Below are 27,921 nucleotides of genomic sequence, written 5' to 3'. Positions count from 1 at the left end.
TGGAGTTGGGATCTTAAACCCCACACCCAGAAGAAAGGGAGGTTTTATAGAATTAATATACATAAAAAACCCAAACAACAAACAAACCTTTCCCTGTAGACAACAACGATTGTGTGAATAACAACAATGTAAGATCCACTGCATAAAAATAAAAAATAATCTTGTAAAATTCTATATACAACATTCCTACTCTGTGGAGATTATTAATTCCCCCCGCCCAGCACAAAAGGTTTCCTCTCCAGTCCTCACCTTCTCCTCCCCTCCACCAGATCTGCCCATCTCAGTCTCTGACCCTGCTGAATGTTAGAGTCCTCCAGGGATGCAGAGAATAAGTGCTGAACAAGCTGGTCAATATCAGTTTCTGGTCTAGCCTCATCACGATCTTCTTCCTGTTCTGATGAGGCAGAAGCCCTCTGTAGCCTCCAGGTGATGGTAGGTCCTAGAGAAGCCCATCTGTTGATGGGATTCTAGTGGGATATCTCTCTCCCCACCACCCGCCCCGTCTCAGGGACACAGTTGGAGTTGGGATTTCCAGACCCAGAGCCAAGGGCAGATTCTATCCCCAGCAAAAGTGGCCGGTGGGAAAGTGAAGATCGGGGCCTCGTCATCTGCATAGCAGAATGCCACCTGCCCTGCCTCATAGTCCAGAGAAACCCGGATCCTTCTGGGGTTCCGGCTCAAGGAGAGAGGGACCTCAGGGGAGGTGAGAGCCCGGTACTGATCCAGACACCGCTCCACAGCCCAGATCCCCCCCTCAGGGTTAAAGTCGATCAGTCCCTTCCTCCTCAGTGATTCTCTAGCCACCCCCACGGCCCAGCGTTCCCCACCTCCCACCTCCACATCCCAGCAATGTCTCCCCGAAGTGAACCCCTTCCATCCCAGCACACAGGGAACGGGATCAAATCTCTCGGGATTGTCAGGCAGATCCTGCCGGGTGTCTCCACATTGCACACTTTTCCGATCCTCAGACAGGACGAGTCCGGGATAAACCGTGTCTGGCTCCAGAGTCACATTCTCTGGGGAGAGAGAGAATCAGAGCATTAGGGGCAGAGCTCAGCCCTGGGGGAGACTGGGACCATTTCTCACACTCCCCAGCAGCCCTATTCTGGTTGGAACATTCCCAGATTTTCTGCCTTTCTGTCCTGGCCCTAGAGTTCAAGCTGATGGGACGTGTCCTCATGAAGGTCTCCTTTTCATGGGGGTTTGGGGGATCAATCAACAAAGTCTTTTGTCCTCTGATGTTACACAATGACCTGTCTGGTGTCCAAGGGCCTTCCTTTTCTGGGGCAGGAGATGACACCTCTTTTGGTAAACCAGTATTTCACACTCGGTGTGACGTGTCATTCCATATTCTTTGTGAAAATATGCTTATGATATGAATATGACATAACTGAGATATACTTTATGCCAGATGGCTCATGTGAGAAATCGTTAGAAAGGTTATGATTTCCTGAATGTGATTATCCATTTGTATGCATGTATCATTTCTGTATCTGACGTTAGGAATATTGACTATATATCTGTAGTTCAACTATGCTACTCTGGGTGACGCCCACTGCCAACACTTCAGGTACAACAATGGAAAAGCCAGACAGGGCGGATGGCCCATCAGTAAGGACAATGAACTGTGAAAAGCTTGGCCTTCCCATGGATGCTCCATATTGCCCCTGACTCATGGATGCTGTAATCCTACATAGTCAGGTGGTCTTGTGGCTTGATACAAAAACATTACCTGGGACTTCTTGTAACCATCCATTGTAAGAGGGGGAGACGGGGTTCAATCTAGGGAAACAAAGAACTCCCACCTTATGCAAATGCTATTTAAGGGTGGGGAGTGAGGTAATCCTGATGGTCAGTTTTCCCCTGCTACCCCATCCAACAACAACTAAGCTGGAAACAACTAAGACTGAACTGGGGGAAAGAACTGGACCCAGGCTGGAAGGGCATCTGACCTGTGAAGAAGATTATTAGAACCACATTTAGGGTGAGAAATACTATTTGTAACCAATTTCTTTAGTGAAACTAGCTTAGTTTGTTTGTTTGATTTAATTTGCTTAGTAATCTGCTTTGTCCTGTCTGCTACCTCCTTAACAACTTAAAACACATCTCCTATAGTTAATACATTTATTTCTGGTTTACAATGTAACCCAATTTATGTGATTTCTAACTGGGGTGGGGCGATAAGTTGTGCATTCGCTCCTTCACATTGAGGGAAGAGGCGAATTTCATATAATTTTGGGTTTGTACTCCAAGGAGAGATGGACATCTGGGTGCTGTAGAAAATCCCTTAAGCTGAGTCTTCCCAGAGCTGATCTGCAGCTGGGTGTGGCCCTGCCTGTGTGTGTTAGAGGAGGTTTTTTAAGAGCCTGGCTCAGCAAGACAGGTTAAAGGGGGCCCAGACTGGCAGAGCAGGTAGACTCAGTGGTATCTCAGCACACCAGGTGACATCCCAGGGGGTCCAAACCGTCACACTTGGTATTGCTTCTCTCCTGACTGGGGGGTTTACAGTTTCAGAGCAAACACTTAAATATTACCTTGGAACATGGGCGTGAAGGGGCACACCCTCCTGCTGACAGAGAGGAGACTAAGGGCATGTCTACACTACAAAATTAAGTGGACCTAAGTTACGTTGACGCACAGCCGCTGCCATCATTAAATCGCTTTTGCATGTCCACACTACGCTCCTTGGTTCGGCGGTGCGTGTCCTCACCAGGAGCGCTTGCTCCGATTCTGTGCTGACCCTGCATCAACGTAACTGCATCAGCCTAAGAGCTCCACCTCTCACAGAGGTGGAGTTATTAAGGCGGTGTAGCGGGCGAGTTACGTCGGCGGCAGCAACATTTTAGTGTGGACGCTTACAGAGCTCGGTCGAAGTAAGCTGCCTTGCATCGCCCTAACTCTGTAGCATAGACCAAGGCTAATGAGCTCCTCTGAGTCTATTCAACATTGCCCAGAGATGTGGGAGCTTATTACAAGAAGATTCTACCTCCTTTCGGAAACTAACAATCCAGGAAGTTTTTGGAAAGTGTAGGGGACAATTTCCTGGTGCAAGTGCTGGAGGAACCAACTAGGGGCAGAGCTTTTCTTGACCTGCTGCTCACAAACAGGGAAGAATTAGTAGGGGAAGCAAAAGTGGATGGGAACCTGGGAGGCAGTGACCATGAGATGGTCGAGTTCAGGATCCTGACACAAGGAAGAAAGGAGAGCAGCAGAATACGGCCCTGGACTTCAGAAAAGCAGACTTTGACTCCCTCAGGGAACAGATGGGCAGGATCCCCTGGGAGAATAACATGAAGGGCAAAGGGGTCCAGGAGAGCTGGCTGTATTTTAAAGAATCCTTATTGCGGTTGCAGGAACAAACCATCCCGATGTGTAGAAAGAATAGTAAATATGGCAGGCGACCAGCTTGGCTAAACAGTGAAATCTTTGCTGATCTTAAACGCAAAAAAGAAGCTTACAAGAAGTGGAAGATTGGACAAATGACCAGGGAGGAGTATAAAAATATTGCTCAGGCATGCAGGAGTGAAATCAGGAAGGCCAAATCACACTTGGAGTTGCAGCTAGCAAGAGATGTTAAGAGTAACAAGAAGGGTTTCTTCAGGTATGTTAGCAACAAGAAGAAAGTCAAGGAAAGTGTGGGCCCCTTACTGAATGAGGGAGGCAACCTAGTGACCGAGGATGTGGAAAAAGCTAATGTACTCAATGATTTTTTTGCCTCTGTCTTCACGAACAAGGTCAGCTCCCAGACTGCTGCACTGGGCAACACAGTATGGGGAGAAGGTGACCAGCCCTCTGTGGAGAAAGAAGTGGTTCGGGACTATTTAGAAAAACTGGACGTGCACAAGTCCATGGGGCCGGATGTGCTGCATCCGAGGGTGCTAAAGGAGTTGGCGGATGAGATTGCAGAGCCATTAGCCATTATTTTTGAAAACTCCTGGCGATCGGGGGAGGTCCCGGATGACTGGAAAAAGGCTAATGTAGTGCCCATCTTTAAAAAAGGGAAGAAGGAGGATCCGGGGAACTACAGGCCAGTCAACCTCACCTCAGTCCCTGGAAAAATCATGGAGCAGGTCCTCAAGGAATCAATTATGAAACACTTAGAGGAGAGGAAAGTGATCAGGAACAGTCAGCATGGATTCACCAAGGGGAAGTCGTGTCTGACTAACCTAATTGCCTTCTATGATGAGATAACTGGCTCTGTGGATGAGGGGAAAGCAGTGGATGTGTTATTCCTTGACTTTAGCAAAGCTTTTGATACGGTCTCTCACAGTATTCTTGCCGCCAAGTTAAAGAAATATGGGCTGGATGAATGGACTGTAAGGTGGATAGAAAGCTGGCTAGATCATCGGGCTCAACGGGGAGTGATCAATGGCTCCATGTCTAGTTGGCAGCCGGTTTCAAGCGGAGTGCCCCAAGGGTCGGTCCTGGGGCCGGTTTTGTTTAATATTTTTATTAATGATCTGGAGGATGGTGTGGACTGCACTCTCAGCAAGTTTGCAGATGACACTAAACTGGGAGGCGTGGTAGATACACTAGAGGGTAGGGATCGGATACAGAGGGACCTAGACAAATTAGAGGATTGGGCCAAAAGAAACCTGATGAGGTTCAACAAGGACAAGTGCAGAGTCCTGCACTTAGGACAGAAGAATCCCATGCACTGCTACAGACTAGGGACCGAATGGCTAGGCAGCAGTTCTGCAGAAAAGGACCTAGGGGTCACAGTGGATGAGAAGCTGGATATGAGTCAACAGTGTGCTCTTGTTGCCAAGAAGGCTAACGGCATTTTGGGCTGTATAAGTAGGGGCATTGCCAGCAGATCGAGGAACGTGATCGTTCCCCTTTATTCGGCATTGGTGAGGCCTCATCTGGAGTACTGTGTCCAGTTTTGGGCCCCACACTACAAGAAGGATGTGGAAAAATTGGAAAGAGTCCAGCGGAGGGCAACAAAAATGATTAGGGGTCTGGAGCACATGACTTATGAGGAGAGGCTGAGGGAACTGGGATTGTTTAGTCTCCAGAAGAGAAGAATGAGGGGGGATTTGATAGCAGCCTTCAACTACCTGAAGGGGGGTTCCAAAGAGGATGGAGCTTGGCTGTTCTCAGTGGTGGCAGATGACAGAACAAGGAGCAATGGTCTCAAGTTGTAGTGGGGGAGGTCTAGGTTGGATATTAGGAAACACTATTTCACTAGGAGGGTGGTGAAGCACTGGAATGCGTTACCTAGGGAGGTGGTGGAGTCTCCTTCCTTGGAGGTTTTTAAGGCCCGGCTTGACAAAGCCCTGGCTGGGATGATTTAGTTGGGAATTGGTCCTGCTTTGAGCAGGGGGTTGGACTAGATGACCTCCTGAGGTCCCTTCCAACCCTGATATTCTATGATTCTATGATTCTAAGACTCTGACTTATTTGTGTGTGTGTTTAAGCTTGTAAATAATTCTCACTTCTTTTTCTGAATTACTACATCTTTAGATAGTTTATTACTGGATTGGCTACTAGCATTGTCTTTGAACATAAGAACGGCCCTACTGGGTCAGATCAAAGGTCCATCTAGCCCAGTCTCCTGCCTTCCAACAGTGGCCAATGCCAGGTGCCCCAGAGGGAATGAACAGAACAGGAAATCATGAAGTGAGCCATCCCCTGTCGCCCACTCCCCGCTTCTGGCAAACAGAGGCTAGGGACACCATCCCTGCCCATCCTGGCTAATAGCAATTGATGGACCTATCCTCCATGAATTTATCTAGTTCTTTTTTGAACCCTGTTATAGTCTTGGCCTTCACAACATCCTCTAGAAAAGAGTTCCACAGTTTGACTGTGCGGTGCCTAGTAATTTCATTTCATGACTCCCTAGTTCTTGTGTTATGAGAAGGAGTAAATGACACTTCCTTATTTTCTTTCTCCACACCCATCATGATTTTATACACCTCTATCATATCCCTCCTTAGTCGTCTTTTTTCCAAGCTCAAAAGTCCTAGTCTTATTAACCTCCCGTCATATGGAAGCTGTTCCATACCCCTAAACATTTTTGTGGCCCTTTTCTGAACCTTTTACAAATCCAATATAAGATGTAAGATCTAAGGTGCAATTTCCCTGGGATAAAGGACTGGTTCTTTGGGACTGGCCGTAACCTGAATATTGGTGTGATTTTTGGTTTAAGGGACCCTCTATCGCAAAGGCCGGCTTGCCTGGGTGGCAAGATAGACTGGAGCACCCAAGGGGACGGTCTGTGACTCCACGTGAAGACTGTTCTAGTGCCTGAGGGGTTCACACTCGACACTTGGTGGGTGAAGTCTAAGTGTTGTAAAACGCACAGCCAGGTTGGGGGGTGTGCCCTGCTTCTTAACAGTCTGCCCCGAGGTTGGCACTCATGCTCTTGAGCTGTTCCACACAGCCTGCACTGGCATAGTAGGAGTTTGACAGCCTGCTTGGGGGTTACTAACTCCACATAAAATGCTGCGGGGCGGGGGTCTCCCACTGGCTAGCTTCGGTGGCTCCCTAGCTAGGAGGCTGGTTTTCGTGGATCCCATTCTCACGCACCTCTCTCTCCTCATACATAACCGAGGCGCAAGCTAATGGAGAGGACATGTGACTGCCCCACGTCTCCCCTGCCCAGTGACCCCTCCCATCCTGCGCCCAGCCCAGGACATAGCGCTCTCCCCACCCCACGTTACCTGCGGGGGGTGGGCCACTTCTCTGTCCTTCTCTCCGTGCGTCTCCCCCCGGCACGTTCGGCTGCTCTCCCTGGCAGCTGGGTGGAGAGTGCGACAAAGCTGCCTCTCCAGCCAGGCGCTCTCAGGCAGAAGTGGCTCCGTCCCGCTCCCCGCCCGGCTGCCAGGGAGAGGGGCCCAACGTGCCAGGGGGAGGCACAGGGAGAGAAGAACAGAGCCCCTCTCCCTCCCCGGAAGACCAATCTGGGGGGGCACTTGACCCGCCCCATGCCCTCCCTATGTGTCACCTCTTCGCCTAACCCAGTTCCTAAGTGCCTCCATGTCAGGTATTGCAAAGCTGAGCATGGCAACCCCCATGTCCCGATGTGGGCCTCAGCGCCTCGAAACGAACAGCACAGCTGGGAAGTCCTGAATTGCCTCAGTGTTTCCCGCTCAAACATTGACCTGGCAGTGAAAGGGTTACAGGTCAATTCACATCACTGCCACTGATGACAAGAGAGGGAGAAACGGAGACTTCACACTTAATATTATTCCTGCAGCCCAGCCACAGCAAGAGTCAGTCCGTCCAGCTGCCCCCTCCTCCATCAGTGTCCATCTGTCTGGGGTACAGCAGCCCCCCGTCAATCACAGGCAGTGTGTGTTCAGCACTGGATCCCCCCGGGCAGGGAGAGGTGGTCGGTGTGTGTCACAGCAGCTCCATTCTCACTTGCATGTGATGCCTAGATCAGGGTGAGCTGGGCCTCTGGGGGTTTGATCCCAGAAAGTTTTTTTGCACATTAATTGAGAGTCTAATTTGCTCTTAATCTGAGTGTGTGTGTGTGGAGGGGGAAACGCTGGGAAAACTCACCCTTTCTGTATAGTTTTTTCACACCCCTTGCTGGAGACAGTCCCCAGTCTCTCTTCAGGTCAGATGACAGTGTGTCTAGAGAGAGAGAGAGGAGAGAGGGGAGATGTCATGCTGCTGTGTCTATGGCAAAATTTTTACTGTTTGATTTATTTGTGCTTTGATTTTGAAACAGACAAAACGGTAGAGATATGGAACCAGGCAGAGAAATGAAGACACTCTGGGAAAATTTCTGGACAGGACAAAAGATGATAAATGAGAATCACAGATATTCTCTGCACACGGCGCATGACTAGGGCCCTGATTGTCATTTACGCCTCTCTGGCAGCGTAGTGAGATGTTTATACCAGCTTTAAAGCCCCCTTTAAACTGCCAGGGAGGTAAAGGTGTAAAGAACCCTTAACATAAACAAGAACCAGGACCTATATCACTTGTTTCCTCCAAGGATTTCACATGTACCCTCTGCACACACAGGATCTCATTTTCTAAGGCTTTGATCACCCACAGCCGTAGGCGCCGACTCCATGGGTGCCCCGGGGCCCAAGTACCCATGGAAAATAAAAACAGGCGGTGCTCAGCACCCGCCAGCCACACTGGTTCCGGCCCTGGGGCTGGCCGCCAATCAGCTGTTCCGAGGGTGGGAGGCACGCGGGGGAGGGGGCAGAGAGGAGGGAGAGGTGGGTTGGCGGGGGGCCCACGCGGAGGGGGCAGAGCAGGGGTGGGAAGAGACAGAGCGAGGGCAGGGCCTCAGGAGAGGGGGCAGAGCAGGACAGGAAGAGGCGGCATGAGGATGGGCCACGGGGGTGGAGCACCCACTGGGAAAATTACATTTGAGAATCAGGTCCATTGAGCTTCTTACATCCAGGGAGCTGGAAGCATTTTAATACAGCCACAGGTTAAGCATCAGACTAACACCCTCCTGTGAGGTCTGCAGTTATGATCACCCTCCCTGCTTTTGATAATGGGGGAAACTGAGGCAGGGAGCCATTACTTGATTCGGCCATGGTCACACCGTGAATCAGTGGTAGAGCTGGAACAGAACCCAGCTCTCCTGACTCCCAGACCCACGCATTATTTGCTGGATTTGTTTACTTTCTGTGACGCATGGCCAGAAAGGGTTAAGCATCCTGCAGGATAAATGACCCAGAGTCATTTTTTAGTGACATGTTAGAAAAGTATGTAAATGGTAGTTAGGGCCATTTCATGTTAGATAGGCTAGAACTTTGAAATGCAAACCTGTATTGTTAGAGAATTAGAGGTGATACTAACTGTGTGTTTACAATGTAATCAAGAGGTTAACAATGTAATCAAACAGTCCTGTCTGTGCTGTATTCTGTTAATTCAGAGATCAAAAGGAGATCTTAATATTTAAATGAACTGTAAATATAGTGATATTACTGTATTCGTCTCTCTTTGAAATGTACAGCAAATCACCTGCAAATGGTGGAAAACAGTCAATTGTCTTTTGTTAATCCCTGTAGCTAATTAGTGATGCTTAGGAAATAGGTCTACTTCAAAGTCTCCATGGTTGTCTGTTGTTCACCTAAGAACTCCTAGCTGTCAAGAGAAGGCCTGGAACTGTATAAAGGTCTCTTGGGTCCTGATCCTTTTTATCTCAGATCTGCTCGATGCTTTATGCAGGGGAAGTTTGAGTCATAAGATTGAGCTATCCAGTCCCATTGGATCACCCAGAATATGGACATTGGACTATAACCTATGGACTAATTCTGAAAGAACTCTTTGCAACTACAAAGCTCATCATCTCTACTATGAATCTGATCTCAGAACTGTACTTATGTCTGTATGCATACTGATCTTTTAACCAATAATCTCTCGTTTTTCTTTTTTAATAAATTTTAGTTTATTGGCTGTAAGCATGTATTTGGGTAAGATCTGGAATATTCATTAACCTGGGAGGTAATGTGTCTGATCCTTTGGGATTGGTAGAACTTTCTTATATGATGAATAAGACTTTCAGTAATCCTCATCATATTTGACTTGGGTGTCTGGATGGAGGCCTAAGGCTGGGTTGCTTTAAGGGAACTGTGTTTTGGCTTCTGGGTAACCAGAGAGGTATTATAAAATTGTTTGAGGCTAGCTTGGTGGATCTAAGTACTGGAATGACCACAAGCTTTGGGGATTGTCTGCCCCATTCTTTGCAGTTTTCCCTAATTAAGTAACCTCACTGTGGCCCCCCTTGAGACCCCGGTCACAGTTTCTCTCTGTTATTAAATAGCAGTTTATCGGCTCCAGTCTCCATTTATAACGAGATCCCTGTGCAGATACAAAATTTGTATTCACATCCGATCGCAGACATGGTCCGCGGATATCCGCATCCGCAGCCACGTATATAAAGCGGATAACTGCAGATTTGCAGGGCTCTATGTATGACCAGGATTATGCCACAACTGAATCTGTCAGACAGGAACATGTGATCCGGCTCCCTTCACCTGGACCCCATATTTCCATGGCTTAGGAGAAACCTGTTTGCGGGGAAAATGAATCCCCTTCACATGGATTATTGACTTTGAATAATAATTTATTTTGCCTTGGAAAACCCCCCAGGCCAGGAGCGGCAGAAACTTCTTAAAACCATGGCCCCGCCCCTGTGCCATCCCTCTCTCCTGCCCCTGCTCTGCCCCTTCTCCCCCAAGGCCCCACCCTCACACTGCCCCTTCTCCCTGAGGCCCCACCCCTGCGCCACTTCTTCCTCCAAAGCCCTGCTCCCGGCTCACTCCTCTCTGCCCTCTCCCTGCCGTTGCTCGCCCTTACGGTCAGTAAAATGTGGTGGTGCCATGGCCCCCTGGCTCCCCCTCCATTCCAATGCCCCAGCCCATTCTTCTGATTTAATGCGTCAATTTCATTTATTTCTACTTTCCATCAGCATCTAACCATGAAATAATTGACCAGAGCCCTTCGTCTCTCAGCGTCACGGACACGTTTCGGTTTCCCCTTCTCAATACCTTTGAAGGTCCTCAAAGTTGCCTTTAGAGCAAGAGTTTGTTGAGAGTAAATGCTGAGTCTTTTTTCCAGCACAGGAGAGATCTTCACCGGCACCTGGAACTTCCCTTTTTTGCACCTAGACCGCAACAGATTTTGTTAATGGAAGATCATTGGATTTTCATATTTGACTCCGAATGTCGAACTAGTGAATGTTGCTGAACTAAGGAGGCTGGAGAATGAATTGCTTTGTACATACCAGTGCTCAGATGAGGTACAGTCCAGGCAATGGCAGTGCAAGGTCCCCGCACCAGTAGCCCATTAACTTGTTTCAACTCTGATCCAGGGAGACCAGTTCAAGGGATAGGAAGGGAGTTCAATCCCCATGGCCGTCCACTCCTTGGCCTTCCTGCTCTGATGGCCAATCAGTTCCAATATTCCTGATGAAATTTGTGTTCTGCGCCACAGAGGCTGGACTGAGATCAACTCTTGTCTCCCTCGTTCAGTGGTGCCCAAACTTTTCCTGTTGTGCCTCCGCCTTACCAGTAGTGGAATCTGTCCCACCCCATTCCCACCCCCAATACTGGCTCAGCGGCAGAGCTTGGGCTAAAGGTGGATCTGGCCTGGGGGCTGAGAGGGAATGAGGGCAGAGCTGGGCCCAGCATGGAGAGGAGTTGGGTGGTGCTCCCTCCCTGCTCCCACCCTATGGGGCCTGGCCCCCAAAATTCCTCCACCCCCCCAGGGGAGCGCACCCCACAGTTTGGGGACCACTGCCCTAGTTTGTTCCTCAGGGGTAGTCAATTATTTTTTGTCATGGTCCAAATTACTTGGTCAAGGTATAGTCAAGGTCCAGACTCCAGAGAAAATAATAAAAGAAATACCATATATACTTGTTCATTAGCCCATTCATTTATAAGCGGACCCCCCAAGATGGTTAGGTAAAAATAGCAAAAACGGTATGACTCTTTCATAAGCTGACCCTATATTTCAGGGGTTCACAAACTTTGACTCCTGGCCCATTAGGGTAGGCCTCTAGCGGGCCTGGACATTTTGTTTACCTGGAGCATTCACGAATGGCGAACCGCGGCCACAGGGAGCCGAGGTGCTCCATGCCTGCAGACGCTCCAGGTAAACAAAACAACAATATATTAGATATTCAATTCAATGATTCCATAGAGTTTAAAATCATAAAATTTGGGGGTAGACCCGTTTATAAGCCGACCCCCACTCTTCGATGCGTCACCTTTTTACCAAAAATATTCAGCTTATGAACGAGTATATATGGTAATTACAATAATGATAAGAAGAAGTAAATGAAAAAGATTTTGGGATCCGTTCAAAAGCATCAGGTGGTCTGGATTTGGCCCGCAGTCCACCTATTGACTGCCCCTGCACACAAGTCTCCAAATAATTAACAGGTCATAAAGACTTCTCTTCACTCCTGACCTGGACACGACAGAACCAGAGTCTAAGGCCTAGTCTACACTAGGGGGGATCAATCTAAGAGACGCAACTTCAGCTACGAGAATAGTGTAACTGAAGTTGACATATCTTAGATCGACTTAGATTGACTTAGTTTGCGTCTTCGTGGGGCGGGATCAACGGCCGCCGCTCCCCCATCGACTCCGCTTCCGCCTCTTGCCCTGGTGGAGTTCCGGAGTCGACGGGGAGCGCGTTCGGGGATCGATGTATTGCATCTAGACGAGACGCGATACATCGATCCCTGATAGATCGATCACTACCCGCCGATCCGGCGGGTAGTGTAGACGTACCCCTAGAGGTGAAAGGTCCATACTCCACCCCCAGAGCCCTGGGGCATCTCCCCCACCCTTGGAATTCAGGTGATTATAAAAATATCTATATTCGTTTAGTTTTATAGGAAACACAGGAGATATCCCCCATTTGTATTAAACAGAGGGAGATTCTGACCCCATTTGTCACCCTGCCCTGCTTTACTGTTGTGTCCTGGGATGATTTTTTTAAACATCTTATTCAAGCCCCTAAGTGGCACAGAGACGTGTATGGATGGTGGCTATCGAAGGTCAGGGGAGGCTAAGCCTCCCCTAACCCCTGCCACGGCCCCACCCACGCTCAACCCCAAGGCCCTGCTCTCCCTCCCCCTTTCCCTGAAGCCGGCGGGGGCTCAGCTACTGCCAGCGGCCTGGAGCCTGGGCTCAGGCTGTTGGCCAGGGTGGGGGTGGCTTGGGACAGTGCTCAGGCCAGACAGTGGCCTGGGACAGCTCAGCCTGGCCTGGGGGTCGGGTCAGCCAGCGTGTCTGGGGCGGGCCAGCCGGAGTTCCTTTGGCTGCAGCGGGGGGTGTGCGAGGCTCTGGCGGGTGGGGGGAGAGGCCTTGGGTGGTAGGCGCGTGGCCAAGGCTAGCCTCCCTGAAGGGGGTCATTCACCCGCCACCCATGCAGAAATGTGAATGGAAAGTGAGGAGCCACGTACCTGCTCAAGGTGCTTCTGGAGTCCTATGGGGAGAGAGAGAGAGAGAGAGAAGGAAGCTCAGTCCCATATACCACACACGGGGGCTCCCTCCTGCTCTGGCCAGATTTTCCTAACTGGCCACTGTGTATCTCCTGCAATTATTTGGTCACATTCTATTGTCTGGAATTGGGACGTGTGTGTGTAAGTAGCACATGGAAACCAATGAGCTACAGCCTGGATCCACAAACGGACCGAGTTGCTGCAGTGCCTAACTTTTGGGCACCTAGAAAACCACTAGAGTGACAGGATCCACAAAGAACATAAGAGAACATGAGAACGGCCAGGCTGGGTCAGACCAAAGGTCCATCTAGCCCAGTATCCTGTCTCCCAACAGTGGCCAATGCCAGGTGCCCCAGGAAGCCTAGGCTCCCGATACCATGCATGAAGAGAGACAGGCGCCCGGCTGTACAAAGTCAGCAGGCTGGGCGGCGAGCTGCTTGAGACAGCCAATGGGAGAAGTTGACGAGTGGGGTGTGCCCTAAGCCCCATCCCTTTCACAGAGTTTTTCACCTTACTACAGGGAGGCCGGATCTCTGTGGAAGACAGGAGGAAACAGGCTCCCATATAACTTTTAGCCCAGTGGTTAGCGCGCTCACCCAGGAGGTGGGAGACCTACTTTCAGTTCCCCCCTGTGCCAAGAAAGGGTTCAAACAGGGGGTCCCCCACCAGGGCCGGATTAAGTTTTTGTGGGTCCGGCGCCAAACATATTTGTGGGCCCCCATTGGGCAAATAGGGCATGTGATGGGGGGGCGGTCCGCGGAGCGAGGGGCTGGTTGGGGGCAATGAGGCACAGTGGGAGTGGCCCCACTCAGCCCAGCACAAGGGCACTGTTTACAAACCCAAAACTGCTAGACGCACACTGGCCTGCCCAGCCCTGTGCTGCCAGTGTGCCCCTTCCACACTGCCCCCTGCCTCCCCCAGTGCCCTGCCCTTATGTCCAGCGCCCCCTCACCCAGAGACTTCCCCCACAGATCCCTATGCCCAGCACCCCCTGCCTAGAGACCCCTCCCGCTGACCTCCCACCACAACTGCATAGCACCCTGCCCACCATCCCCCTGCCCAGCTCCCCCACCCACAGATCTCCTACTGTCCAGCACCCCCTTCACAGTCCCACCGTCACAGCTGTACAGTGCCCCATATTCCTGAGGGAATTCTGCATCAAATTCTGTGCATAATATTTTAAAATTCTGAATTTTTTTTATAATAAATAAATGTGGAAGCTCCACCGTGGCAGTGAGGAGCACAGGCCACTGGCTGCATGGAGGTGGGAGAATACCCTGCAGCCTCCCCCACCCCCCTGGGACAGGGACTTGGCAGTGAGACTGACCCTGACCCTGACACAGCACAAGGGCCAGGCCTGCCCCAGAAACACCCTGGGGCCCTGCTCCTTTGTGCAGGCACACCAGATGTGGGCAGGGAGGCTCAGCCCGGCAGCAGGATCCAAGTGCAGAGGGACTTAGTGTGGGGGGATCCAGATGGGGGTAAGAGGGGTCTGTGGGGGGCAGTCTGGGTGCAGGCAGCTCAGTGGGGGATCTGGATGCACAGGGAGGTGCCAGGTGCAAGGGAAATGGGAATCTGCAGGGGGGACCAAGTGAAAGTGGTTGGAGCTCAGCAGGCGGAGGGGAGGGGGTTGTTGTACTTAAAGTACTGCACAGGATCTTTTCAGGGGGAATAAGGCAAACGCCACATTCATTGGTAATACATGCATCAATCAACACTGTATCATATGCATATGATCTATATTACACTCATGCACTCACATACACACACACTCTGTCTTGTTGTTGTTACCAACTAGTTGCTCCCCTTAACTGCACTGGCCAGGTGAGTTAGATGGGGGAGGGGTGGAGCCGAGCTTCTGCCAATCCGGATTGATGCTCCGATGTTGACAAGACAAGACCCGGGGTCCTCTGCAAGATACCTCACATTTATAGCAGCTTCCCTCTCATGCAAATCTGTACCAGATTCAAAATCTGTCTCTGTGTCAGTTGGTCCTTTGTGCTGCTTCCTTCTGGGTGTTGTCCCACTGCTGTTCAAAGAGGGTGTTTCCAAAAGAAGGTGCTTGCTTCTAACACCCCTCCCCCCCCAGGCCATCAATATGTCTGCTCTTCTTTAGTGAGCCCACTTGGCAAGTTTTATTGTCCTTGGGTCTGGCTTCCATCCCCTCTCCAACTAGCTGTCTGGAGGTGCTTGCCTTCCACGCCTTGCTCATTCACACCTCATTCATTCAACATGGCAATCGATTAAGGGGGAGGGGGGAGAGATCTTATTCTACGCCTAGCAAAAAGACATTTTTCTTCTACTTTAACTATCCTTAGGGGCTATAACATTATACCAAGGCTTAACACAAAGTTTTCTATAAGTTTTTCTACATAGGGATCTGATACAAAGTTCCTATTTCAAAGGACTTGATACAAAGTTGTATGAAAATAGCTTAATACAGGGTTATATGAAGAGGCATAATACAAAGTCATATGAAAGTTATGTGAAGATGCTTAATACAGAGATTTATCTACAGGGTTCATTTGGGTGGGGGTCTAGGTGTAGGTGGTTGGGGCTCAATGGGGAGGGTATCTGGGGAGGCTCACCGGGGTGGTACAGATTCAGGGGAGGTGGGGCTTGTCAGGATGAGGGTTTGATGGGCCTGCTTAACAGGGGAGCCCCAGCTGCTGCCAAGGGGATCCGCATGCTGGGCCCCCGTTTCCCCTATCCCACGGATCGGCAATCTTCGGCATGCGGCCCACCAGGGTAAGCCCCCTGGCGGGCCAGGCCGGTTTGTTTACTTGCCGCGTCTGCAGGTTCGGCCAATCGCGGCTCCCACTGGCCGTGGTTTGCCACTCCAGGTCAATGGGGGGCTGCGAGAAGCCGCGGCCAGCACATCCCTTGTCCTGCAGCCCCCCATTCGCCTGGAGCAGCGAACTGCAGCCAGTGGGAGCCGCGATTGGCCGAACCTGCGGACGCGGCAGGTAAACAAACCGGCCCGGCCCACCAAGGGGCTTACCGCGTGCTGAAGGTTGCCGATCCCTGCCCTATCCCCTTCCCTTCCTCATCCCATGCCCCTTCCCCACTACTCCATCTCCTCCCCATCCCACCCCCTTCCCTCCCCACTGCCTCTGTCCCCCTGCCCTGCCTGCCCCACCATGGGCACTCACTGTTGTACAAGATGAAGGATGGCTCCCAGCACACAGAAGGGAGCTCAACCAGCCCTAACACCCAGAAGGTGGTGTCCAGCTGCAAAGTCCCCGGAGCTGAGCAGCACCTTCTTTTTTCAGCCTGGCTGTGCAGCTCTGCAGTCACAGAGTAGGTATGCTCGTTCCACCCCCCTTCCCCAACGCCCCACCTCTGCCAGCAAACAGCTGATCGGCAAACAGCTGATCGGTGGCAGGGAGGGGGAGGGCAGGAACGGAGCAAGCTGTGAGAGGAGGCAGGGGAGGGGGAGTTTGGCTGCCCTACTGCAGCAGGAGCCTCAGTGCCAGGAGCACCAAGCTTCTGCCCCCCACAGGAGAGAGCAGGGGGCAGAGAAGAGTGGACCTGGCCGGGGCCCCCCTGGAGTGTGGACCCGGCGCCATGGCGCCAGTGGCTCCATGGCAAATCCGCTACTGAGGAGAGGGCTCTAACCACTGGGCCCTTGAATATTCTTACATGGGTTTTTTCACAGTCTCTCCTGTTGAACCTGTTCAACTGTGGATAAATACTTAGAGAGGCAGAGGGATCTGAGGTGTCTCTATCTCAGTCTGACCTGCAGGAATTCCCTCGCTGGCTGCTGCCCCTTCCCCTCCATCTCACTGATCAGCTCGCTGAGATGGGAAATCTCCTTGTTGAGTTTGGTGACAGTCTCGTTCTGCCACCTCACAATCTCCTGCTCCAGCTCTCCCAGCCGGGCCAGCAGGAGTCGCTCTTGTTCCTCCAGGAACTGGTGCAGCTGTTCAAATTCAGACACAACCTTCTGCCTCTCAGCTTCTTTTTTGTCCTTTAGTCAAGAGACACAAATAGAGAAAAGGTTTCAGAGTAGCAGCCATGTTAGTCTGTATCCGCAAAAAGAACAGGAGTACTTGTGGCACCTTAGAGACTAACAAATTTATTTGAGCATAAGCTTTCGTGGGCTACAGCCCACTTCATCGGATGCATAGAATGGAACATACAGCAAGAAGATATTTATACATACAGAGAACATGAAAAGGTGGAAGTAGCCAGACCAACTGAAAAGGAAGAGCAGGGACAAGGAGAGAAACATGAGACATTTCATAGAGCCTTGGTTATGCCAGGGGAGTACTTCCCCATGACCTCTGCAATTCAGCAATTTGTGAGACACTTCTTGTGGATGCGAAATAATTTTTTTCTAGAACTCCCTCATGAGGCCTAATTTCAGTTACCGGCGTGCAACGTCTGGCATGCTTGGAATAATGTGATATCACCGACCTCTGACAATCCTGATCTAAGAGCCGGACTCAGAACCACACAGGAATGGGTGGCTGGGGAGAGAGAACTGGGGAACACACGCAAAACTGCACAGCAGCAAAACGTAAGTGAGGAAATCATGCTATCCTGACAACAGTAACTGAATAATAATACACACACACACAAAGTGTTAAACAGAAACATAGCTACACCCACAGGGAGTGGCAGACATACACACAAATATACACACATTTTCAGATGTGGTAATACAAGGTGAGACGGAAATTGAGCTGTTCTGTAAAAATTGTGACTGCTTTGTATTTACTAGAATGTTTACTGTATGAATGTATTGCTGTAGTTTCATGGGGAGCTGAAAGGGGAAAAAATCTAGCAGGAAGGAAATAGAATGGTTCCAAATAAGCCACACACACACACACACACACACACACACACACACACACACACACACACACACACACACACACACACACACACACACACACACACACACACATAGAGGATCAAAAGGAATATAGCCCCTGGCAAAAAAAATTCTTTGAAGACGGGGGGGGGAGTTCTTTGGGGAAACCAGACTGAAGCACATGTACACCAGTGGCTCTCAGCCTTTCCAGATGACTGTCCCCCTTTCAGGAGGCTGATTTGTCTTACATACCCCCAAGTTCCACCTCACTTAAAACCGACTTGCTTACAAAATCAGACATAACAATACAAAAGTGTCACAGCCACACTACAACTGAAAAATTGCTGACTTTCTCATTTTTACCATATAATTATAAAATAAATCAATTGGAATATAAATATTGTACTTACATTTCAGTGTATAGTACATAGCGCAGTATAAATAAGGATGTGTGTATGAAATTTTAGTTTGTACTGACTTTGCTAATGCTTTTTATGTAGCCTGTTGTAAAACTAGGCAAAAATCTAGATGAGTTGATGTACCCCCGGAAGACCTCTGTGCACCCCCAGGGTTACATGTACCCCTGGTTGAGAACCACTGATCTACACAACAGCTGGAGGGGTCATTTCCAGCTGGAGAGGACTCAGGCGGTGGGACAACGTAGCTGCCCTGAGTACAGGGCCGGCTCCAGGCACCAGCTTAACAAGCAGGTGCTTGTGGCGGCCAAGGGAGAGGGGCGGCACCTGTGGCAATTCGGGGGTGGCAGGTCCCTCACTCCCTCTAGGAGCGAAGGACCTGCCGCTGAACTGCCGCCGCCGATCGCGGCTTTTTTTTTTTGCTTGGGGCGGCAGAAATGCTGGAGCCGGCCCTGCCTGAGTACAGTCCTGTGTGAGACCCTAGGTTGGGTCTCAGGCAGGTAACCCTGCCACTGTGAGTACACTGCTATTTTTAGCACGCTAGCTCAACCAAAGCTAGCGTGCATACGCCCACCTGAGCTGGAAGTTATGCCTCCAGCTGCAGTATAGGTGTACACTGAGCTGTCACAGGTCCACAGGATCGGTGCTATGCCCCAGCTTTTGAACAGTCTCTTGGTTGGAGGAACCCCTTAGATGTGCCAGACCCCCCCGAGGGGTCTCACTCTTCCTTCAGGAAGGACCACGCGGCCTCACCACTTCCTTAGACTAAGATCCTGGGCTCCAGCCCTCCTGATAGAGACTTGTCCACTCTTCAGGCACCCAACATTTGCAGTGACACCCCAAACCACGTAGGGTTTATTAGTGGACTAGAACACAGCATGGGACACCCATAGGTTAGCACAGGGACATACAGGTTAAAGCACAGTCCATTCTGGGGCAAGGCACCAGCCAAGCTGTAGTGAACTCCATCCCCATGCTCTGCCTTCCTCTCTGACTTCCAGCCTTCGTCAGTTCCCAGGTGAGAGAGCCCCAATGGCCCCCCCATTTTTACTCAGGTTCCGGTGCTCCTGCAGGAACCCCCAAATTGGCCAGGGCCCCTAGGCAGGGGCTCATTAATTCGCCACTGCCTGGAGGGAAGAACTACAGGTGCCAGAACACAGCTGGGCCTACGGCGTGAGAATGGTCGATACCCAGGGTTATGTAGCCCAGGGCCCGATCTACGAGTGGGAAAATTACAGAATTCCATGTCAGGACAGGTAAAGGTGCAAGGCGTGCACTCAGGGACACCAGAAAGGGGACAGAGGTGCTGCTAGCTCTGCAACCGTGACCCAGAAGGGTCACAGAGAAACACACCCCCATGCCCACAACACTACAGAGAAATGCTGGGTATTGACTATGGGCACTTACCCGGTACTCCTTCATTTTCCTCTCTTCGGTCTCCTTAAATCCCAGAAGCTCCTCTCGCTCTTTCTTCAGAGTCTTCAGTTGGGTCAGGGTTTGTTTCTGAGTGGAGAAAAATGATGCGTGTGATTTGTGTGATGGGGTGGGACTTGTTCCTACCACAACAAAAAATATATATCCAGTGTGGATAGAATCTGGTCTTTGATGAAACTCTTTCTAAACTGTCGCCATCGGCAGGAGGATGTGATGCCAATTCCCTGAAAACCCACTGGCCAGACGGAGGTGCTGGGTGGGAGGAGGTTTGTCTCTAGTAATTCCCCTGGATCCCCTTCCCCGGCAGTAATATTGACAGCGATCGTTCTGGGCTGCCCAATGCACAGCAGCAAGGGGCCCTGCACCCAGCGATGCCCTGGCTCTGAGTGATCAGGGTAGTTTGGTCCCAGAAATGGGTGATTCCTTTATTGGAATTGAAGTGAGCACCATAGACAAATGGGTGAATCCCCCGGCATCAGGGGGAATCCTTTATGGCAATGAGCCAGCAGAATGACCATTCACCAGCTCTCTCAAAGCCTCCTTCATAGGGGCCCGCTGGGAAGGCAGGGGTTGTGGCTGAAGCATGCTGCACTTTGCCTATTCTCAGCTGCTACAATCACCCAGAGAACAGAGGGTGAGTCAGAGCAGCCCCTGGGGCTGAGGGTCCAGGCAGGACCCTGGAGGAGCAGATACTACCAGGAGCTGGAAAGGTGTCAGACAGCCACCTCTGCCCCCACTCTCTGATCCTGCACTGAACTCAGCTGTGCCGGGTGTGACGCTGGCAGACCAGGTGCCAGCTCATGCCAAACCAATTCACTTGTGTAGTAGTATAGATCAAAGCGATTGTTAAACATATAAGAACGTAGTTGGTGTTTAAACTTCATGAGAACTAATGGGATGTTACTTGCATTGTTTTCACTTATCTGTATCCTGTTATAATGGAGTAGCGAACATTTCCATTGTGTATACCCCGTAAGAAGCTGCATGGAATGCAAATGAAGGACATTGAATAGCATACCCTATTCCTTTTTCCTAGTTAATAAATATTTAGATAGGATTGGCTACAGGTGTCATCTTTGGTTGGATGATCCAGTTGATCTGGGGTAAGTGACTGGTCTCTTGGGACTGGAAGCAACCCAAATAAGGTATGTTTTTTGGTATAAGTGACCATTTATCACAAAGTCCAGTTTGTCTGGGTGGAAAGATAGACTGGAGAGCCTAAGGGGCATGTCTGTGACTCCATGGTAAGACTGGTGGAGTGATCCAGGAGTTCATTTTTGTTACTGTCTTGGTAAAATCTAATTATAGAACTCACCATCAGTTTGGGGTGTCTGCCCGGTTTTCTGCCCGTCTGCCCTGAGGTCGGCACTCACATTCCTAAGCCACTCCAGAGAACGTGACACCAGGAGGGAGAGTAAATGACTCTGGTCTATTTAATGCAAAGTGCGTGCAGACCCTGCAGAGCATGTTTCAAACAGAGAGCAGATGGGAGGTGCAGCTCCCGGTTCACTTTCTACCTCCTCTATATTTTTTTATAGACTGTGAATCCTTTAGAGCGGGATACTCTTCACATGTAAATTCTCAGCACAGATATGACATAAACATAGCAGAGGACTACCTCTGCTGTAGTGAAGGTTAAGCACGTCTTTCTGTTTAAAGGGTGCTTATTATAAGCCCTGTAAAATCTGCCCAGTTGCTCAGACTGCATTGAAATTTGTTGTGCTTCATGAGGCTGTGTGGTCGAGCTAGTGATCTAAAGTTGGGGTCATTTGACCAAGGAGTTTCTAAGATACAGACCCTTGAAGAAAACAGCTTTTCAGAGTCTACCGAATAACCCTTTGGGGGCAGCAAAATTGAAAATTGGGAATTTTGAACCTATGACCCCCACTCCCGATCCTGTTATTTCTTAGTTGTCCCCCGCACTCAGTTGAACCCCGGGTTCAGTGGCTCCTCCTGTAAGGTTGGGAGAGGGGCCTTTAGATGCAGGACTTCAATGAGGCCCCTTCCCCGAGGCCCCCCTGACACAACCCCTTCCCCGAGGCCCCACCCCTGCGCTGCCCCTTCTCCCCAAGCTCCCACCCCCTACTGTCCCTTCTCCCAAGGCCCCGCTTCCATGCCGCCTCTTCCCCCCACTTTTAAAAGGGGGCGGCATGGCCCTCTGCCCCCCCCCCCCCGTTCCAGCATCCCTGGTTAAGTATTATCATCATTACCTGGCCACAGTTGTGTCACAAGTGCAAACTTACATGATAATTATAACTGCCTAAAGGACCCTACCGCCTACCCACAACATTGCTCTCTGTGGTCAAAATCTTGAAATTCACCCCTTAAAACCTCCCTCAAGGCTAGGGTGACCAGATCAGCACTATAAAATATCAGGACACGGGGTGGGGGGGAGCGAAAAAAGGGGGGGGGGAGCAAAAAAAAAAGGGAGTTTCAAAGGGGCCGGGGGCATTGGCAGGCCCCGGCCGCGCGCGCTGCCCTCCCCCGGAGCCTCCCGCCCCCCGGCCTGCCATGGGCATATGCGGTGCGCAGTGGGTCCGGGCAGGGGCAGCGCGGAGCGGGCAGGGGCCGGGTGGGCGGCGCGGGCCGAATCCCCACTGCTGCTGGGGAGCTCCGCGCCTCTCCCTCCTGCTCGCGGCTGCGGCTCCTTCCCAGCGGGACGCGCCTCCCGCTGCCCCGGCCACATGCGAAACTCGTCCCCCGCGCCTAGTCTCCCTCCCGCCGGGAAGGAGCTGCAGCCACGAGCGGGAGGGAGAGGTGCGGGGCTCCCCGGCAGCAGCGGGGATTCGGCCCACACCCCCGCGCCGCCCACCCAGCCCTTGCCCGCTCCGCGCTGCCCCCGCCCGGACCCACCGCGCTGCCCCGCGGGCTGCAGGGCTGGAGCAGCCTCCAGGCTGCGCTCCCGGCCCCGGCCCCCGTGTGCAGCAGCCCGGGGGCCGGGCAGGAGCCCTCTGGTGCGGCGGGGGGCTCAGAGCTGAGCCCCCCCATCTCCTTCCCTTGCCAGCCCCCCTTTGCCCGCCCGCCCGGTGTCCGGGTACCGGAGCTGACTCACCAGCTCCAGGATTCAGGCACCGTCGCCACTCCCCTCCCTCCCAGGCTTGCGCCGCCATGCAGCTGCAAGCCTGGGAGGGAGGAGGAATGCTGCATGGTTGGGGAAGAGGCGGGGCCAGGATGGGGATTTGGGGAGGGAGCCAATGGGGGAAGGAGGGGGCGGAGCTGGGGCGGGGGGGCGAAAGTCCCGCCGGGAGGGCAAAATTTCTTTTTTGTCAAGTGTCCCGACCAAACATTGGTCGGGACGCGGGACAAAGGAGCAAATATCGGGACAGTCCCAATAAAATCGGGACATCTGGTCACCCTACTCAAGGCAGAGTTCAGGTTGTCTGGAGGCATAGCGTGTCCTTCCAGAACACTAAGTCCAGCCAAATGCAAATATCTGCAAACCAGAAATACCGACTTCCAGTACGTGCCTATGCAACTTTAGCTACGTCCTCTTTGAATGCTGCCCCATGTGCCAATACCCAGGAGAGGCACGTAATGCAGGTTGGGGCACAAAGCATTTCCGGTCTTGAGGCTTCAGCGGGGGTGGGGAAGGAGTGAGTGTGGACGGGGCCTTAGGGGGGAAGAGGCGGAATGAAGGCGGAACGGGAATGAGGCCACGGGGGAAGGGGAGGAATGGAGGCTGAACGGGGGCAGGGCCACAGGGGAAGGGGAGGAATGGGACTGGAGCCGTGGGAAAAATGGGGTCAGGGCCGGGGGCAAGTGATGGAACGGGGGAGAGGCTCCAGGCTCAGAGCTCCAGCCAGGGCCGAGAGCTGTGCTGTGGTCCCAGCCGAGGCTGAGAGCTCGACCCCAGCCGGGGCTAAGCTCTCAGCCCACCTCCACCAGTGGCCCCGATTGAGCTCTCAGCCCCCCCCCACCTCACCCCAGCCAGGGCCACTGGGAGTGTGACGCTCTGTACCTCGGGGGAACACCCTGCACCCCCATGTTCATTCTTATAATAGGATTGTGTGGTATCCAATGCAAAGTTTGTCATGTTGGGTGTCTTCGGAAGGCTCATGATGCACTGAGCATTGTTGTTATTGTTACAGTGATGTTATAGGTTGTAATTTCATATATATAGTTATGAGGCTGAAAATGTGTCCCCATGGCTTAAAACAAGCCCAGGCAAAACTCTCCAGGAGCAGAGGGGCAGTTCACACCTCATCAGGGCATGTATGGGACAAACCCAGCTCAGCCTCACAGGAACAAAGGACACTGGCCTAGGCAACAACAAAGGATCTGTTGGACTCTCGAGTGAGTCACTCCCCTTCCCTTGGTCAGTTTGGGACTACGATGAGGTAATGGTCAGTTGACTCTGAAGGCCGGGGGGGGGGGGAGGGGGGAGCTAAGAGGGAAGAAAGAACATGATAAAAAGGAGAGACGTTTACCATCTGCCCTCTACTCAAACACTTAGCCTACTCCAAAGACCAGTTGTACAACCCCTGCACCCTCACGCACATGGTCATCCAACATTTGACTTTCACTTACCCTTCATTAAGCCCACAGACATCTCCCACTTCACTGCTGACAATCCCCATGGCAAGAAGACCCCTGTGCCCCACTACTTACAGAGACCCCCACTATCCTCTCCCACAAGAGTCATGGGTTCAGCAGGCCCCCATCACTCAGGACTTCGCTGTAGCCAGGCCATATCTGCTTGGGCGGGTGGGTGACCCCCTGTGCTCCTCCACTTCTGCCAGGCACAAAGCCCTTTGGTGCGGTGCTGGGGTGCTGTGGGTGGTAGTTAACACTCTCTTAAAAAAATCTATGGGGTAGGACTATTGTCTCAGGCTCTCTGCAGACTCAGGCAAATGTTGCTGCATGGGTTAAACTTGGGGAATAGTTTAAAGATTTCTTCATAACATATGCACTGACTCCATGGGTGCTCCGGGGCTGGAGCACTCACATAAAAAAAATAGTGGGTGCTCAGCACCCACTGGTAGGCCCTGCTGATCAACTCCTCCTGCCCCCGGCCAGGGCCTCCTGCCCGCTGAGGATCAGCTGTTCAGCGGCAAGCAGTAGGTGCTGGGGGGGACGGGGAGGAGCAGGGCAGGAAGAGGTGAAGTGAGGGAGGGGTACGCTCAGGGGAGGAACAGGGCAGGAAGTGGCAGGGCGGGGACAGAGCAGGGGCAGGAAGAGGCAGGGCATGGGTGGGGCCTTGAGGGAAGGGGCGGCGTGGGGGTGGGGCCTGGGCCCAAGCACGAGTCAAGTTCCCCACCCCGGGAAAGCAGGAAGTCGATGCCTCTGCTTCATAACTATGAGGGCTAGAACTTAGGGTGGGTTCCCATTTTCAAGCTTTTCCTCTGCAAACAGGAGGGCTAGCCACTTACTTAATTTTATTATTTTTAAAAGGAAACCAAGAAGGTTCTGGTGCAAAGCAACTGACTCCAGGAGCTGGGACTCTAGAGAGGTGTCCTTAGTGTCTCTGCCTTAACGCAGCACTGTAAATGCTGCATGCAGCAGAGTGAGGGTTGCATCCTGAATGTGAACGCCTGCTGGCGGTGCCTGGGCTATCAGGGGTGTGGAGGGAGAACAGCTTGTTCTCTCTATTCCTGGCCTGCCAGCAGCACGGCCACATCTTGCTTAAACCCCCTTGGTGGAGAAAGCACCACACACTGAGCTCTAGTGCCCTAATGAACAGAGCCGGGTTGATTGGCTGGGACAGCATCAATGGCCAGGGGTCTCTGCAACTGACAGAAGAGCGGGGCCTGCAGGGGAGAGATTTTGTCAGAGCTGGAGATATTGAGGGGGGGAGGGGAATCTGGGAAACTGGGGACTTGGTGGCTCTGAGAGACTCGGAAAAACTCCAGCTCCTCTGGGAGGAATGTCCATATCATGCTGAAAAGGGAAGGATCGAATTAACCAAGATCCAGTTCATTTCCTACCTTATATTTCCAGGCAGCCACTTCAAGGAGAAGCACCGGGTGAGACCTGTGCTCTGGGGATCTCTCGCAAACCGCACACACGGCTTCCCCATCCTTCTCACAGAACAGGTTGAGTTTCTCCTTGTGTCTCGCACACAGATTCTCTTTTCCCGCTTCGTCTGCTTTTAAACCCTCTTCTTGGATTTTTTCTATTATATGCGCCAGGTCCCGGTTGGGCCGGAGATTCCCTGTCCGGATCCGAGCTCTGCAGACGGAGCAGCACAAAGGCCCGTAGTCTCCCGTTGTCCATTCTTTACAGTACCGAGTGATGCAGCCCCGGCAGAAGTTGTGCCCGCAGTCTGCGCTCACTGGCTTTGTGAAATATTGCAGGCAGATGGGACATATGGGTTCCTCTGTGATTTCCTGTTCAGGAGTCCCTGAGGCCATGGCTGCTGGGATCTCTGCCTTCTGCTCTCTACTCTGGGAGGAGCAGCAAGGTAAAAGATAAGAAAAGGAGGAAGTGGAAACAATATGGGATGAGGAGGAAGAGGAGGAATGGGAGGGGAGGAAGCTGGAAAGAACACAGGAAATGAAAGGGTGGGTGATGAATAGACGGGGAAAAAACAAAAAGCCCTCAAGCTAAATTGAACAAGGACACTCTTAATCTGAAATGAGCGAGTCACAGACACAGACACTGGAAAGTCTACGAAGCGGTTCTCAAACTTCATTGCACTGCGATCCCCTTCTGAGAACAAAAATTATTACATGACCCCAGGAGGGGGGACCGAAGCCAAAGCCCAGGAGTTCAGCCCTGGGCGGGGGGCCTGTAACTTGAGCCCCACTGCCAAGGGTTGAAGCCCTTGGGCTTTGGCTTCAGCCCCGGGCTTCGGCCCCAGGTGGTGGGGTTTGGGGTTGGGCTTCAACCCCGGGCCCCAGCAAGTCTAACGCCAGCCCTGGCAACCCCATTAAAACTGGGTCATGGCCCACTTTGGGATCCCCACCCACAGTTTGAGAACTGCTGGAATGGGATTGAATTAAAAAAAACAATGTAGTGCTTGATTTGCTGTGTCTCACTGAACAGCTAACCTGTCCCTGGGACTGTCAGCGTTACAGTCACTTCCAGCGTTAAGAGCTTGTGGATCAGCAGCGAGGTGTATGGTGGTTGGACTTCATTGATTCGGATTAGGACGGATAAATACGTTCTCTTATCTGCATCCTGACCATGAAATTCAGTAAATAATTAAATCGGGAGCAACCTTTAAACTGAAGGGCAATTGTAAGTTTTAAATTTTATGACTCTACCATGTCAATGTATAGCCCAACCCATGGAGACTGCAGATAAGATTCAGAAAGAGGCTCGTAGTTTTAATTTTTTTACAACATTCAGTATAGAGGAGGGGAAAAATACTTTCCCCCCATTTCTTCCCCCTTGGACCAAGACTGAGTTTGGAATTACTGCTTGGTCTTGCTTTGCTGGAGGGGAAATGTGAGCCATGGACCCTAGACTTGCGTTTGTCTGGAGTGCCAGGTGTCCGGTTTTTGACTGGAAAGTCCGGTTGAAAGGGGACCTGTACAGTGTCTGGTCAGATGTACTAACCATACGTCTGTGGCCGGGACACAGCAGAGGAGGCAGCAGAGCCAGGGTGAAATCACGTTGGAGGCCCTAGAGGACATGGCAAGCCCCAATCTATAGGGGAGCGTACAGTCTGCGCAGTCCGGGTGGGGTAGGAGTAAGATGCAATGGATCTTGCAAGAGGAGTGAGCCCTGCTCCCTCAGATGGATGCAGGGGGAACACCAGGGCCGGGCAACCAGCCCCGGAGAAAGGAATAGCCGGGGGCACAGAATGAAGAGACCCCTCCTCACCCAGCTGGAAGCACAGAGGAGGCAGCCCCCAGCGGAGAGCCCCCAAGAACAGGGTGAAGGGCAGGGTCTAGCTGGAGACCCAGCAACCCAGGAGGAAGGGAAAAGGGAGATCCATGGGATCAGTGAGGGAGGGGAAGCGACAGAGAAGGGGACCGTCACAGTTTACTGATAGGCTCCTCTCCTGCCTTCTTCCCCGTGGTAACTGCACCAAACCCAGTGGTTGTGCCTTCACTGTAGCCTTCCCTCCATCATTTCTACAGGAGCATCAACAGCACTTTTTGGCCCTCTCCCTAGGACCTTAGGGGAAGATAGGTCTTCCTCCCCCTGAGGCCTCCATGTTACTGAGCTTAACTAGCCCTGGTCCCCTCTCTCTCTCCTCACCTTCACTTCCTTCCTGCCTCTTTATCAGCCTTGGACTGATAATTGGCTCCATAGACCATCCAGCCTGATTGTCTAATTACTCCCTGTCAGCTTTGACAAGGGGAACTGATTAACATCCGAGTGACCAGAGTGCAGGCTTACCTGCGCTCGGTCACGGGGACGATGTCCAT

At 51.7% G+C, this 27,921-nt stretch overlaps 1 protein-coding gene across 1 annotated transcript; it reads right to left on the bottom strand.

Annotated features, from left to right (window-relative positions):
* Nucleotides 1-27,921, bottom strand: LOC113409465 (tripartite motif-containing protein 10-like). Its single transcript, XM_026663399.2, has 8 exons — nucleotides 27,893-27,921; nucleotides 27,371-27,374; nucleotides 25,528-25,986; nucleotides 19,564-19,672; nucleotides 16,674-16,891; nucleotides 12,896-12,918; nucleotides 10,470-10,585; nucleotides 1-1,016 (listed from the first exon to the last, which is right to left on the bottom strand). The coding sequence occupies exons 1-8, from the start codon at nucleotides 27,919-27,921 to the stop codon at nucleotides 505-507; spliced, it is 1,470 nt and encodes a 489-aa protein (XP_026519184.2). The 3' UTR covers nucleotides 1-504.

Source organism: Terrapene carolina, unplaced genomic scaffold, assembly GCF_002925995.2.
Source record: "Terrapene carolina triunguis isolate 2854851 unplaced genomic scaffold, T_m_triunguis-2.0 Scaffold33452, whole genome shotgun sequence".
NCBI lineage: Eukaryota > Metazoa > Chordata > Testudines > Emydidae > Terrapene > Terrapene triunguis.
The sequence above is the reverse complement of the archived record's forward strand: the minus strand, read 5'-3'. Positions and strand labels throughout refer to the sequence as shown.

What these genes read in the sequence shown, in the direction of transcription:
- LOC113409465 (XM_026663399.2), bottom strand. Translation starts at nt 27,921, where the DNA reads ATGGACATCGTCCCCGTGACCGAGCGCAG. An exon ending in CAGCGAGGGAATTCCTGCAG is followed by an intron (nt 12,919 to 16,673) that starts GTCAGACTGAGA and finishes CTCTCCCCATAG; the next exon opens with GACTCCAGAAGCACCTTGAG. An exon ending in AACTTTGAGGACCTTCAAAG is followed by an intron (nt 1,017 to 10,469) that starts GTATTGAGAAGG and finishes CTCTCTCCCCAG; the next exon opens with AGAATGTGACTCTGGAGCCA.